Raw genomic sequence first — 12,903 nt, forward strand, 5'->3', positions numbered from 1 at the left:
TGCTCAGGTTTACAGTAGGGGGATCTTCTTCTTCTTAAATGTATGTTATATTAAGATTATTATCACTGCTTTACCTTTCCACGACACACCCATATTATATAGACCGATATTAACATATTCCCATTTACGCTCTTGTCAAAGCCACCAGAATCCATTGACAAATACAGCAATTTAAGCTCGCTGAACACAGGAGCTGCTGGCCAACTCCTGCTTTGCACAGCTAGTTAGTTTGTGTTATTGCGTAACTTTGGTGATTCTAAACCAACCCGTTTAAACCCGAAAGTCACGCAATAACATAAACAACATAACTCACTGAGGCAGCAGTACACAAGCAGCTCCTGTGCTCAGCTATGTTAAATCACTGTTTTTCTCAATGGAGCCTGGCTGTGAAGAGAGCGACGCAACCGCTTCATTTTCCCATTGGAAATCACTGTCTGACATTAAAGTAAAGCGGTGGAAATACTCTCAGTTTAAGATACACTTAAACTGCTTGCAATATTTTTAAGTGGGACTTTTTTTAGGTGCCGAAAATCCATTTTGTTGCCAGCCCCATCCACAGCAGTACATTGCTTATAGCTTCCCTGTCAGTTTTCCAGTCTGCTTCTCCAAACTGGTGGTGTGCCAAGTCAGTAGGAACTGGTAATGATTTTTGACAAGAACTTATGGGGAAAAAAAAAACCCTTTTATTTTTCATATGTACAAGACAAAACAGAATATTTACAAAATGTAATAATCACGAGCAATACCTTTTGTGAGGTAGATATAAAAAATGAAATTATTCCATATTCTTGATTCAGAAATTGTGTATATAACTATATATAAATAGCATTAAGTGGGAATAACTGTGTATTATTACTGCATGGGGTATTTTATTTGATGTATGTTTTTTTTGTTTTTAAGGAACATACTTGAACTTTGTAGTGCAATAAAAGCAGATATAACTGATAACTCGGCTCCATGTACAAAGTAAAAATGTTTGGCAATCACAGGCAGAAATGTATACTATCGCTTTACATGTAAATAAGTCAGCCTACATTGAAAGACAAATCAAATGACATCTGGTGTATTCATTAACCCGTGATGAAAACTGAGCAGACAATAATCAAATAAGCAGCACACCCTGCTTTACCTTAGTGATTGAAAGTATACAGAGCTTTACACATTTAAAATATATCACTTTAAATAACAGCAAAGGTCAAAAACAGACGACAAAAAAATAAAAAAACAAAACAAAGCTGAATAAAATCCCTGACAGCTTTTATACTAACTGATATTATGTAGTGGACAACTCATTTTTTTGCAGCTCTCGTTTATGTCTTTAAATAATTTTTTCAATGTCAGAATATTACAAGACAGCACAAAAAGTCAAATTCTTAACATGAAAAATAAAGACAACATTTAAAAAGTCGCAGGAGTGCTTTTAAAAATATCCTCAAATCAAGTTCAGGTGCTCAAAACTTCACTCAGGGTGTCAACCTCATAATGAAGGTTTTAAATTAAAAAAAAAGAAGAAATGCCAGTGTCTGCTTTTAGATGTGATGATACTTCGATTTTTTTGCTCCGTCCCTGAATAAAAACACTGCCCATAATTACAGCTAAAACCACCAGATTAACACTTCCTTATTTGGTTAAAGGCACCTTCCCTTTCCTCCATGACCTGCCGTCACACATTCAGTTTGACTACACTAAAAAAAACATAGCGTTCTCTTTTAAAACTAAACAAACAAAAAAAGAGAGATACATTCAGTTGCCTAGTGTCCTGACGAGGTCGACGGCGGCTGCAGTTTCTCCGACTTGCGGTCTTTGGCTTCAGTATCTGATGAGGAATCGGAGTCCTGGGCCTGCTGCTGCTTCATCCACATGTCTGCATACAAGCCTCCCTTGTCCAGCAACTCCTCGTGCCTTGGATGGAGAGAAAGTGAGTCACTTTGAGTTAAATGAAAAAGGGGATTGTCAGTAAGACAACCAGGAAAACAGGTCACACTTACCTTCCTCTCTCGGCAATCCGGCCGTCACTGATAACCAGGATCTGGTCTGCTCCGATTATGGTGGACAACCTTTTGTATGAAAACAAGACATTCACATAACTCCACTGAAACAAGGGAAATAGAAGAACGAAAGACAGCACGTGCTTCTCTTACCTGTGAGCTACGACAACTGTCGTACGGTTGGCACAGACTTTCGCCAGTGAGGCCTGGATGTTGCGTTCTGTCTGCGTGTCCAGTGCAGACGTGGCCTGTCGAGACACATTATTCGTTACAACTGGAAATAACAGCAATAACAATGTGGTAATGTTTTCCTTTTTGTAATCTCACCTCGTCCAGCAGGATGATCTGCGGTGCTTTGAGGATTGTTCTGGCTATAGCCACCCTTTGCTTCTCGCCTCCACTCAGCTTCAGACCTCGTTCCCCCACCTGAGTGTCATATCCTGCCAGAGAGAAACGCAGGTGGGTGTGTAAAGCCGGGGTTCTTAACCTTTTGTAACTCATTTCTTTGAACTGAATGTATCCATTGATTTAAAGATGTCGCTATCCCAATGTAAGTCTATGGGAAAAAGTCACGTGGGCCCAAGATGGACCCTCAAGTGGGTAGTAGTGACGAATCATCGGCCACAGCACACCCATTGAGAAACCCTGACCTAAAGGTTACCTTCAGGGAAAGTCATGATTTTGTCGTGTATGTCCGCAGCCAAAGCAGCCTCCTCCACCTCCCGGTCAGTAGCAGAGATGCGGCCGTAGCGGATGTTATCTCGAATGGTGTCATTGAAGAGCACAGTATCCTGGGGAACCACGCCGATGTGCGCTCGCAGAGACCTCTGCTTCACCTGAGCAAAGACAATGAAGTCGTAGTAATTCGCAAATATGTACTATGCTTTTATCACTTTATGCTCAATTGGACTTGGAATTATGTCTCTATGTACTCGTACTTTCGATATATCCTGCCCATCGATGCTTATGCAGCCTCCCTGAACATCATAGAAACGGAAGAGGAGTCGCATAATGGTGCTCTTCCCCGAGCCTGATGGTCCCACCTGGGGAGATTAAGAGGACATTACAGCACAGTCCAAACACAGCACAGGCACTTCAGCTGTACGAATGGAAGTTGTTCCTTACCAGGGCAACCGTCTGTCCGGGAAGAACAGTGAAGGAAATATCCTTGAGAATCTCCTTCCTGTAAAACAGTGGGGACATTCACGAACTGGTGCTTGTAAAATACACATGGGTGTTAACAGACAGTCAAATCAAATGTGAACCAACCCATTTGTGTAGCTGAAGTAGACGTTCTCAAACTCCACTTTCCCCTCTCTGTAGAGAAGACTCCCTGCGTTTACTTCGTCTTTCACCTGCGCCAGAGAACAAACACAGAGAAGATTAAAAAATGGATCACGATACAGGGCTTTAAGCAAGAATAACCAGTTTCAAAAGTACCTCCTCATCCTCTTCAAAAAGTTTGAACATGCTTTCCATGTCAATGAAAGAATTCTGGATCATTCTGCAGCAAAAAGAAAAACAGAGTCAGAGCCTTAAACACAGACCGATCTTTACTGCGCTTGAGTCGACCACGATGCATTTGAAGCCGCCTCTTTTTACCTGTAGTAGGTTCCGAACCAGTTGAGGGGGGTGTACAACTGGATGATGTAGGTACCAAAGAGGACGAAATCTCCAACCTAGAATAAGAGGAGTTTTATCAGTGTCAAACTGAATGCAAGAGTTCAAACTAGCATTTTTATTCGTCACAGTTTGATCAGGAAAACATACAATACCTGAAACTTTCCCTCCGTCACAAAATAGGCGCAGAGGAGAGAACCGGCCAGCAGGCCTGACCCAATGACGACATTCTGTGTTTGGTTGAGGAATGCCAGGGACGCCTGGGTCTTCCACTCTGACACCTAAAAACAATAATTGGTGTTAACAAAACACCATCTAATCAACCCACTTGAGGGCCAAAATGGACACTTGTCCGAATACCTCTGACTTACCTGATATTTTAAGATGGCGTCCTCAAAACGGCTGACCTCATAGCTCTCTGCATTATAGTATTTTACCTGTTGAATTGAGAGAATAAGGAGGAAAATAGTGAAACAAAATTTGACATTTCGGAATGATTCAACTTCCAATGAATCAAAATGTTTGATGTACCGTCTCAAAGTTTAACAAGGAGTCCACGGCCTTGGACTTGGCGTTGTTGTCCTGCTGATTCATGTCTCGTCTGTACTTGGTTCTCCATTCGGTGATAATGATGGTCAGAGCTGGTGGAAAAGGAATCTTTAGGGGTAAATCTGAACAGTTATATGGGGTATGTTCGACTAAACTAATCACGTTGTTGTATGATATCGAATGATAGCTGTGGTGACTACTTACTGAGGTACAGGGTCATGCAGACGAAGACAATGAGGCCGAACCAGGCGTTGAAATAAGTGATGAAGTAGATGATAGAAATGATGATATCAGCAATGGTTGGCAAGATGCTGAACACTATATAGCTGTAGGGGAAATAAAACAAGAATTGAGTCCAAATACAATTTTAGGAAAGAATACAGGTCCAGAGGAAAACCGTGCCGATCCAGTGCCATCTTACCTGAGCAGGCTGTTGATGGAGGAGGTGCCGCGGTCGATGCTTCGCAGCACATCGCCAGTTTTGCGGCCCAGATGCCAGCGTAGGGAGAGGGAGTGCAAGTGGGCGAAGAGACGCACTTGAACCACGCGGTTGGTGAACTGCTGCACCTTGATCCACAGGAAGGAGCGCATGTTGCTGACAAAACCAGAGGAACCTGGGAAGAGGAGGAGATAACAATAAATAGGATATCGACTTACCATAATATATATGGACATGATCTGGATCATTTAGCTGACCTCTCAGAATCTGACCAAATGGCTCCCCCTCTGTTCCTGAGTTATGTCATTGCGTAGTGGCCAGAAAAGTGTCTTTGCAGGATATTAAGATGTCAAAGTGAAGTTGACCTTTGACCTTTTGGATATAAAATGTCATCACTTTATCACTTTGTGTGAAATTGTCTCAATTTGGATATGAATCTTTTAGATATGGCCAAAAACATGTTTTTTGAGGTCACAGTGACCTTGACGTTTGACCACCAAATTCTAATCAGTTCATCCTAGTGGACCTTAGTGCCAAATTTGAGGAAAATTTTCCCAAGGCCTTGGTGCGATATCACCTTCATGAGAATGACACAGACGCAAGGTCGCAGTGACCTTGACCTCTAACCTAGGCGCCATATCTGTCAGTTCATTGTTGATTCTATGTAGACATTCGTGCCAAATTTGAAGAAATTCCCTTGAGTTCTTGAGATATCTTATTCATGAGAATGAGATGGACAAGATCACCGTGACTTTGACTTTTAAGCACAATAAATCTAATCAGGTCATTGTTGATTCCATGTAGACGTTTGTGCCAAATTTAAAGAAATTCCTTTGTGTTCTTCAGATATCATGTTCATGACAAGTAGATGGACAAGATCACAGTGACTCTGACCTTTGACTTTTGAGCACAATAAATCTAATCAGTTCATTGTTGATTCCATGTAGGCGTTTGTGCCAAATTTGAAGAAATTCCCTCAAGGCGTTCTTGAGATTTTGCAGGAACTACACGCCCGCCTGGTTCGACAGTGACGTGTGGCCCATGTATAAGGCATAATAAAAAAAAAACAATTCAAAGATGACACAGCGTAGCTTACAGGTAGCCTGCAGCTGCACTTCTGGATTGGAAGACGCACTGTCCGGATAGTTGTTCCCTTACAAACCAAACCAAAACCAAAGCAAACCGCCTGGAACCCGACCCATCAGCTGACTGGGCAGTCACATCGCTGGATTATTGAGGTAACTGCGGTGTTCCAGAGGCTCCACTAAGATTGTCTATGAGTTGCAAGAGGCATCACTTTGTTTTGTTTTTGCTAGCTAGAGTAATTTTGGGCTGCTCCTACAAAGATAGTATGATTTTATACTTACTTTGTGTGTGTATCAGTAGCATAAAGCAGCCTTAAAGTGACAATAATATTGTTTCTGTTGATAATTTCTGGGACCACATGTCGTCCATTAAAGTAGTTATCATGACAGGCCATTACAGAATCAGAAAACCCACGTACAATATGACTTGTAGGGGATTTGAGTTGGTCCTACCTGCACCGCCGCCCTGCAGGAACTTGAGCAGGACATAAATACACACTGTAGCAGACAGAGTGCGCCAGCTGCTGCCATCAGTCAGTTCATTCACTGAGAGAGGGACAAAGGCAAATGAAAGAAGACAGACTATTAGCTTGAGGCAGAAATGTTACTGCAGAAAAGAACCATTTAATTAAAAAAGCAGCTCTGAAATAAATGAACATTCAAAGGTTGGATTTCGCGCTCACCAATATTCTTGTAGTAAATGGGTACAAAGACGTTAATAGCTCTCTCAACTCCTAGCAGCATCAAACAGAACAGGACCAGTAGCTGGAGGAGGATGTTGCCCCGAGGCCACATGTAGGGAACAAGCATGCGGACTTTCTTCCTGAAACCCTGCCAGGTGGACTGGTTCGCTTCCGTTCTGCCCAACAGGCTCTGAGACAGAGAAATCAGATACTCAACACAGAACAGAGGTCACGTCTGAGATGTCAAATAAGTGTCACGGGGAAACTACCTGTCCGCTGTTCTCCACATCCCGCTCATCTTCGTTTATCAGAAGTATGTATGGTCTCCGTGGCAACCCCGGAGCTTTGAGGCCAATAAAGAAGAGCAGCCCGGTGCCAGTGTAGCGAATTAGCCACAGGGCAAACTGCACCTACGGGGTTCAGAGGCATCAACATCAACATCCAAGCCTTTGAGTAAATCAAATATATTATCAGACAAGTTACGATTAGGGGAACTTAAGACTGAAGATCATACTTGTTTTTTTAATACCATTTCTTTTATATTTAGATATCATTTCTGGGCTCAAAAGCAAATTCTCTCCAAAATACAGAACTAGTAGTTTGTTCATTCCATTTAACATGTGTTCACTGTAAAAAATTAAGTAGCAAATTGAGTAAAGTACAGGATAGAGTGGTGCATTTGCAACACAATACATAAATGGCAAGTCATGCTTACAACTATGCAGCCAGGAAGCTAAACAACTGCAGCTGACTCAGCATGGGAGGGGCAAGATTTTGTCTTGCAATCTTATTGGCTACCAGCGTAGCTTTCAGGATCTGAAAGTCAGGCTGGGGCATGACTCAGCAAAAAAAAAAAAAAGGCTGTCGTCATGCGCACGTTGACATTGGTGTTTTGCATGTTTTCCAGACTCGCTATGCGGGCACACTGTTGTTCTTGCAGAGACAGGCTGGTAGGCGGCTCAAAAGACACACCTATCTTTAATACATAACTAACCTTTGGCCCATTAGGCCGTTTAAGCACACATCAACAACTTTATAAAACATTCACAGGATCAAGATTAGATAAATAAACTTAATGCTGAATACACTGCAGAGGAGATAAAGTGCATAAACACACTGCATGCTGGTATAGAGGGCAACAGTGAAGCACTGCATATGAAAAAAAGGATCTTATGTGACTTTTGATGCTCACTCACCTGTTGTTGGTCGCTCTCCAGCCCCCACCACCAGTGGGGACTGTACCAGGAGGTGAACGCCAAGTTTTCAGCCGAGAAAGCCACAGCCCAGAACAACAGCAGCGCCACGCTGTGACCTCGTGTCCGATCCATCACCAAGGCCCTCCGTCTCTCCACCCTGAGCAGGGCTATAGCCCAAGCCCAGCCCAGCGCAGAGAAGCAGCCATACAGCACCACATAGCCTGGGAGCTCTCCTCCGCTGGCAGCCCGCCACACCATCCCACCAAGGAACTGGAGCAGGAGAAGGACGGAGACAGCCAGCTGGAAACCGTAGAGGCGGGAGCGTGGGATGAACTTTGGCTCCATCGCTGTGCCATATTTTTGATAGAAGATGCAGTGGATGGTGCCGAGGAAGAAGGCGATGGTGAGCAGGATGGTGGGGACGAGTGTGAAGTAGAAGCAGGGGGAGATGCCTTCATCCACCCAGGTGTGGGAGATGGAGGAGTTGGCTTCACAGTAGCTGTGGATGAACAGCATGGCTGCAGCTGGGGAGAGATGGAAATCATTTTATTATAGATACAGAACAAGAGGTTACAGGTTACAATGGATGAAATCCTCCAAACAAAGAAGTGCCTGCTGTCTGTGGGCTGCTCTGCTCTGCTCTGCTATATTAGGCTGGGAGCTTCAGTGACACTTACAGTTGCTGACTCATGGTTTACCTGCTTTAGCTGCTGGATATAAACGACCACCACACCACCCATTTGCCACACATCACCAAAATGCACCAAGCAGCTTACAGACACACTTTCACCCCAAGTATTCACTCCAACATCATTCCCATTGAGAAGCTAAAGCAACATTAGCATGTTAGCATGTATTTCAGAAGCTCTACACATAAAGCAACACGTTGTTTTCACTGTAAAGTCACCTTACCTGGCTTATTAGGTCGCTGCCAACTTCACAGTCACCTCAATGAGACACTCCACTTGTCAGCAACAGAGGGTACTCCAGAGGCGCTAGCAAAACAATGCTAACGTTAGCTGTTTGCTAGCTTAGTCGGCGACACACAACTTTAACACACACGACTTTAACAACAGGTGGGACACAGAGCCGGTGTCTGTCATCGCAACGATCAATAAGTGTGTGTGCTCATGCCGTCACGGCTGCTGTCCTTGCTGCGTGTGTGTTAAGCAACACCCATCCATGACTCGGCAATCGACGCTTTACACAACAGTGTTTGACTGCACGGCCTGACGCTAAGCAGCGCCTCCTACCGGAAGGAAGCGGTCCTGAGTCACGGGGACCGGAAGTGAGCGACATTTTTTAAAATTAAATTTAATTTGTGAAAAACAGTGTCAAAAACAATTCATATAACACACAAAGACACAAATACATACATATGCAGCAACACAAAGCCAAAGGACAGGGAGGTAAAATAGCTACAAGGCTAAATCTTAACTTAGCTTAGCTTAGCATCTCCAGTAATTATCCATTACCTTTTTTTTCTTTTGTGAAATAGTCAGTTGCAATCAAAGCTAACACAATTATAAGCTCATATATAGAAACTAAAGACTATAAGCCATGAAAACCCTTCAATTTAATGTATAATTTCTCATTTTATTTGGTTTTCTGTCAAATACAGATTTGCACTGATAATTCGTAATATGTATGTTGATGTTGTCCAAGTCTGTATTGGATCATGTGATGATACTACTGTACGATACCTGTTTTGACACAAAATCTGGCACTAGGGACCAACATAATACTGTGCCCTGGGGTTCATCTTAACTACTGTACGCCGCCGCTCCAACATCATATCCTCCTCAGACTGTGCGTCCTCCCACTAGAACATAACATTTTTGGTTTCCTGCACCGTATACTTTATTCGCCCTTGTTTGTGGATATGTTTTTGTATCGTGTAGTGGTAGTAAGAGCAAAATACACTAATCCATGTAAGAACAAGATGGCAGCCATCCCTGCAAAGTCAGTCTGCAGCTGATCCCGACACAAAAGTGGACAAAATCTGATCAAATTTTATGGTTGCAACAACTATTCGTGACTAATAATGTTTGTAGTTTGATATGGCAACAAATTTGGTTTTATAGTAAGCTAAGGCACTGTTAATTAGGAAGTACTCGTTTGTGGACATCTGGAAATTATAATCAACTTGTTGAAGGGCAGTGGGACTTTTTGTACTTATCAGGTCCTACTGATCCCAATCAGCTATGAGACATTAAAAATACCAAAGAAACGTTCGGGTCTCAGGAGGATAAAAGAGCACAGTTCTCAAAGCTTTAGAGTTCTTTGAATATTTCATCCGTATCTATAGTACATATTCATTGAGTTCATTTTTTAATAGAGGAAAGACTGGTTTTGAACATTTGAATGTCTGACCGAAATGTCTCTGTTTGAGGACAATTCCAAAACAATTTTGAAAGTTTCAATGGAATTTTGACAAATTGAGCATTCGGCTTCAATGTCATGTTTATATCTCTGAAGGAGAAATTTTGATGAGTAGAACCCGTGAAATTAAATGTAACATCTCTCATTTTGTTGGTAAGAAAATACTTGAGAGGCAAGGACAACACTTTTTACCAAGGTACATTTATTCATTACATATGATACCAATCCTAAATGGGATCATGTCATGAACTGTGATGATATCTTTGTGGAACAAAGCTCTAATTGTTCTGTTATTATTGTGATGATCTGTTGGAAAGCAAACCACCCACCACAGCATTAAATAAAGTGACAGTGTGAGTAAGCGGCCATGGCCATGGCAGTTACAGGACTTTGATATTTTTTTAAAAAAATCGACATAGCTGTATCGTCTACCATTCAATTAAAGCAGCTGACGAACAAATATGATATAATTTTTGAGCTGGTTTCCAGGAAATGATTACCTATTTTTGTAGAGAATGTCCTTATTATTCCAAATGTAGACATACAGAAGTAGGGGTAGTTTAATCAATACAAAGCTTCAGATTTGACCTCATATATTTTGGTTAAACCTTTAATTTTCCCTCTGAAATTAGTGTAGAATACCATTAAATGTAGTGTTAGGGAAGCTACCTCAAAGCAAAGCTACCCCAGGGAGAAATCTAATCAGGTTGACTAAAGCTACTTAGAAAGAGAGGTCGAAACTACTTTATTAGATGTGCCAGCAAAAAATGCCATTTAAATTGAGTTTATTGCAAAAAGAACTCACTTATTCACAGTTCAACCCAAAAATAAAACACCCCAGTACTGGGGAAGTGTACAAAATCTCAGCTTTTGTTTTATATACAATACTCATCATTCAGGCATCTGCCTATAGAAAGTCCAGGTAGGGGTACAATGAGCGAATGCAATGGCACATAATGACCAGTAGGTGGCTCTAAATACTAAGGTATAATCGCAGGAAGCTACCGTATACAACTGAGTCATGTATCAACAATAAACCCTCCATGACTGTATACACATGCAGTCAGGTCAAGTGAACATAAAATGAACCGTCTTAAAGTGAGGAGAGGGTTCAAGGTAAGAGTTTTCCCATTGTACTGTAAATACAGGGTTCAGTGCAATGACAGGAAGTGACTCAAAAGCCATCTGTCGCGCTTGTCTTTCCTGTGAGGATGAATAAAAGACTCCTCAGGAGAAGTGTACGTGTGTGTGTGTGTGTGTGTGTGTGTGTGTGTGTGTATGTACCTGCATGTGAAAGAAGTAAAAATGAGAAGCGTATCCTGATGGAGTGAAACAGAAAAGAGCTTGTGGTGTCTTACACTCACACATGCACACACACACAGGCTGGGATGGAAAAAAATGGGGGGAATCTTATCATTTAGAGCCTTCACAATGGGCATAAAGAGCTGCTAATCTGCTTCATCTCCCCGGCTCTTTTGTGCGAGTGGAAATGGACCTTCTGTCCATCGGCTGCTTGTCACCCCGCTCCTTTGTCTCCCAGTGGATGTGATGGCCTGCCCATCACAACCCTCATCTCTCTCCTCTTTTGTGGGCGTCTCTACCTCGGCACACAGACGCCGCCGGAGCCCTATAAGTCCTTTAGGTGTGTCTTTTCACGTATTCAATCCCACCTTTTCTCTCATTCTCATTTATGCGTCTTTGTCCACTTGAGGCCGCCTGACACATATGGACGGTAACAGGCGGGGATAAGACGGATGTGTATGCCAATCTAATCCCTTGATTTAGTGAGAAAAGAATACTGGTGGTGTTGGGAATGCTACGTCCAATCTCATTAGTGCTAAGGGCGATCAATACAGCTCTCGCTCCTGCTGAATGTAGTATTCACTGAAGGATTGAGCTTTGTGTTCTTACCGATGGCAGACGACCTTTGCTACCTTTGATACTCAAGTCGCCCACGATCTGTTGTGTGGCAGAATGGCTACCAGACAGGCGAGGATACAATGGCAAATAATTGGAGGCGGACATTACAGTTTTTGAGAGGCTAAGGTGGCAGTGGGATCTTGTGAAACTAGGCAACCTAAGGTATCGATTTGTACCAGCCATGTTGGCAGAGCTTGTGGGAAGAGGGGTAAGCAATGTTTCAAATGTAGGCAAAATTCTGACGAGGGAACAGCTGGCATGGCTGAGTTCATAGGGGTCCCTTAAACTCTCACCTCAAGATATCTGACTGAAAATAAGTTCTATGAGTCCCTGAGTCTCCCCGACACTTGAGAAGGTTTGTCCTCATAAAATGTTTTGCTCCTTCCAATCACTGTACTCCTCTAAAACCATTGCTTCACTTCCAGGGATGCATCATTTAATCATATTCACCTGTTTCATCACTGTGATATACTTGAGTGAACGGACCACCTGCAGTTCTCCCGCTGAGTTACGCCACACCTGGACAGATTTTCTGTGAGGGGATAATAAAGGATGGGATGCTCTTATTCTCTCATACAAAATGACCACAAAGAGACACAAAATGACCACAAAGAGACAGAAAACAACTACAAAGAGACACAAAGCAACTACAAAGAGACACAAACTGACCACAAAGAGACAAAGTGACTACGAAGAGACACAGAATAACTACAGAGACACAAAGCAGCCACAAAGAGACACAAAACAACTACAAAAAGACACAAAATTACCACAAAGAGACACAAAGGGACTACAAAGAGACACAAACTGACTACAAAGAGACAAAGTGACTACGAAGAGACACAGAATAACTACAGAGACACAAAGCAGCCACAAAGAGACACAAAACAACTACAAAGAGACACAAAACCACTACAAAGAGACACAAAGTGACTACGAAGAGACACAAAATCACTATAAAGAGACACAAAGTGACTACGAAGAGGCACAAAATCACTACAAAGAGACACAAAGCAGCCACAAAGAGACACAAACTGACCA

General features: G+C 42.4%; 1 protein-coding gene across 1 annotated transcript; it reads right to left on the reverse strand.

Annotated features, from left to right (window-relative positions):
• Positions 1–664: 664 nt before the first annotated feature.
• Positions 665–8,783, reverse strand: abcb6a (ATP-binding cassette, sub-family B (MDR/TAP), member 6a). The gene is made up of 20 exons (XM_049570246.1): positions 8,473–8,783; positions 7,561–8,084; positions 6,634–6,774; positions 6,365–6,554; positions 6,135–6,227; positions 4,579–4,771; positions 4,362–4,483; positions 4,140–4,249; positions 3,980–4,045; positions 3,764–3,889; positions 3,591–3,667; positions 3,429–3,492; positions 3,258–3,343; positions 3,114–3,171; positions 2,927–3,031; positions 2,650–2,824; positions 2,316–2,428; positions 2,142–2,236; positions 1,989–2,057; positions 665–1,902 (listed from the first exon to the last, which is right to left on the reverse strand). Exons 2-20 carry the CDS (start codon positions 8,074–8,076, stop codon positions 1,752–1,754), a joined length of 2,550 nt encoding a protein of 849 aa, XP_049426203.1. The 5' UTR covers positions 8,077–8,084; positions 8,473–8,783; the 3' UTR covers positions 665–1,751.
• Between the last annotated feature and the right edge of the window lie 4,120 nt (positions 8,784–12,903).

This window comes from Epinephelus fuscoguttatus, linkage group LG24, assembly GCF_011397635.1.
Source record: "Epinephelus fuscoguttatus linkage group LG24, E.fuscoguttatus.final_Chr_v1".
NCBI classification, from domain to species: Eukaryota; Metazoa; Chordata; class Actinopteri; order Perciformes; family Serranidae; genus Epinephelus; species Epinephelus fuscoguttatus.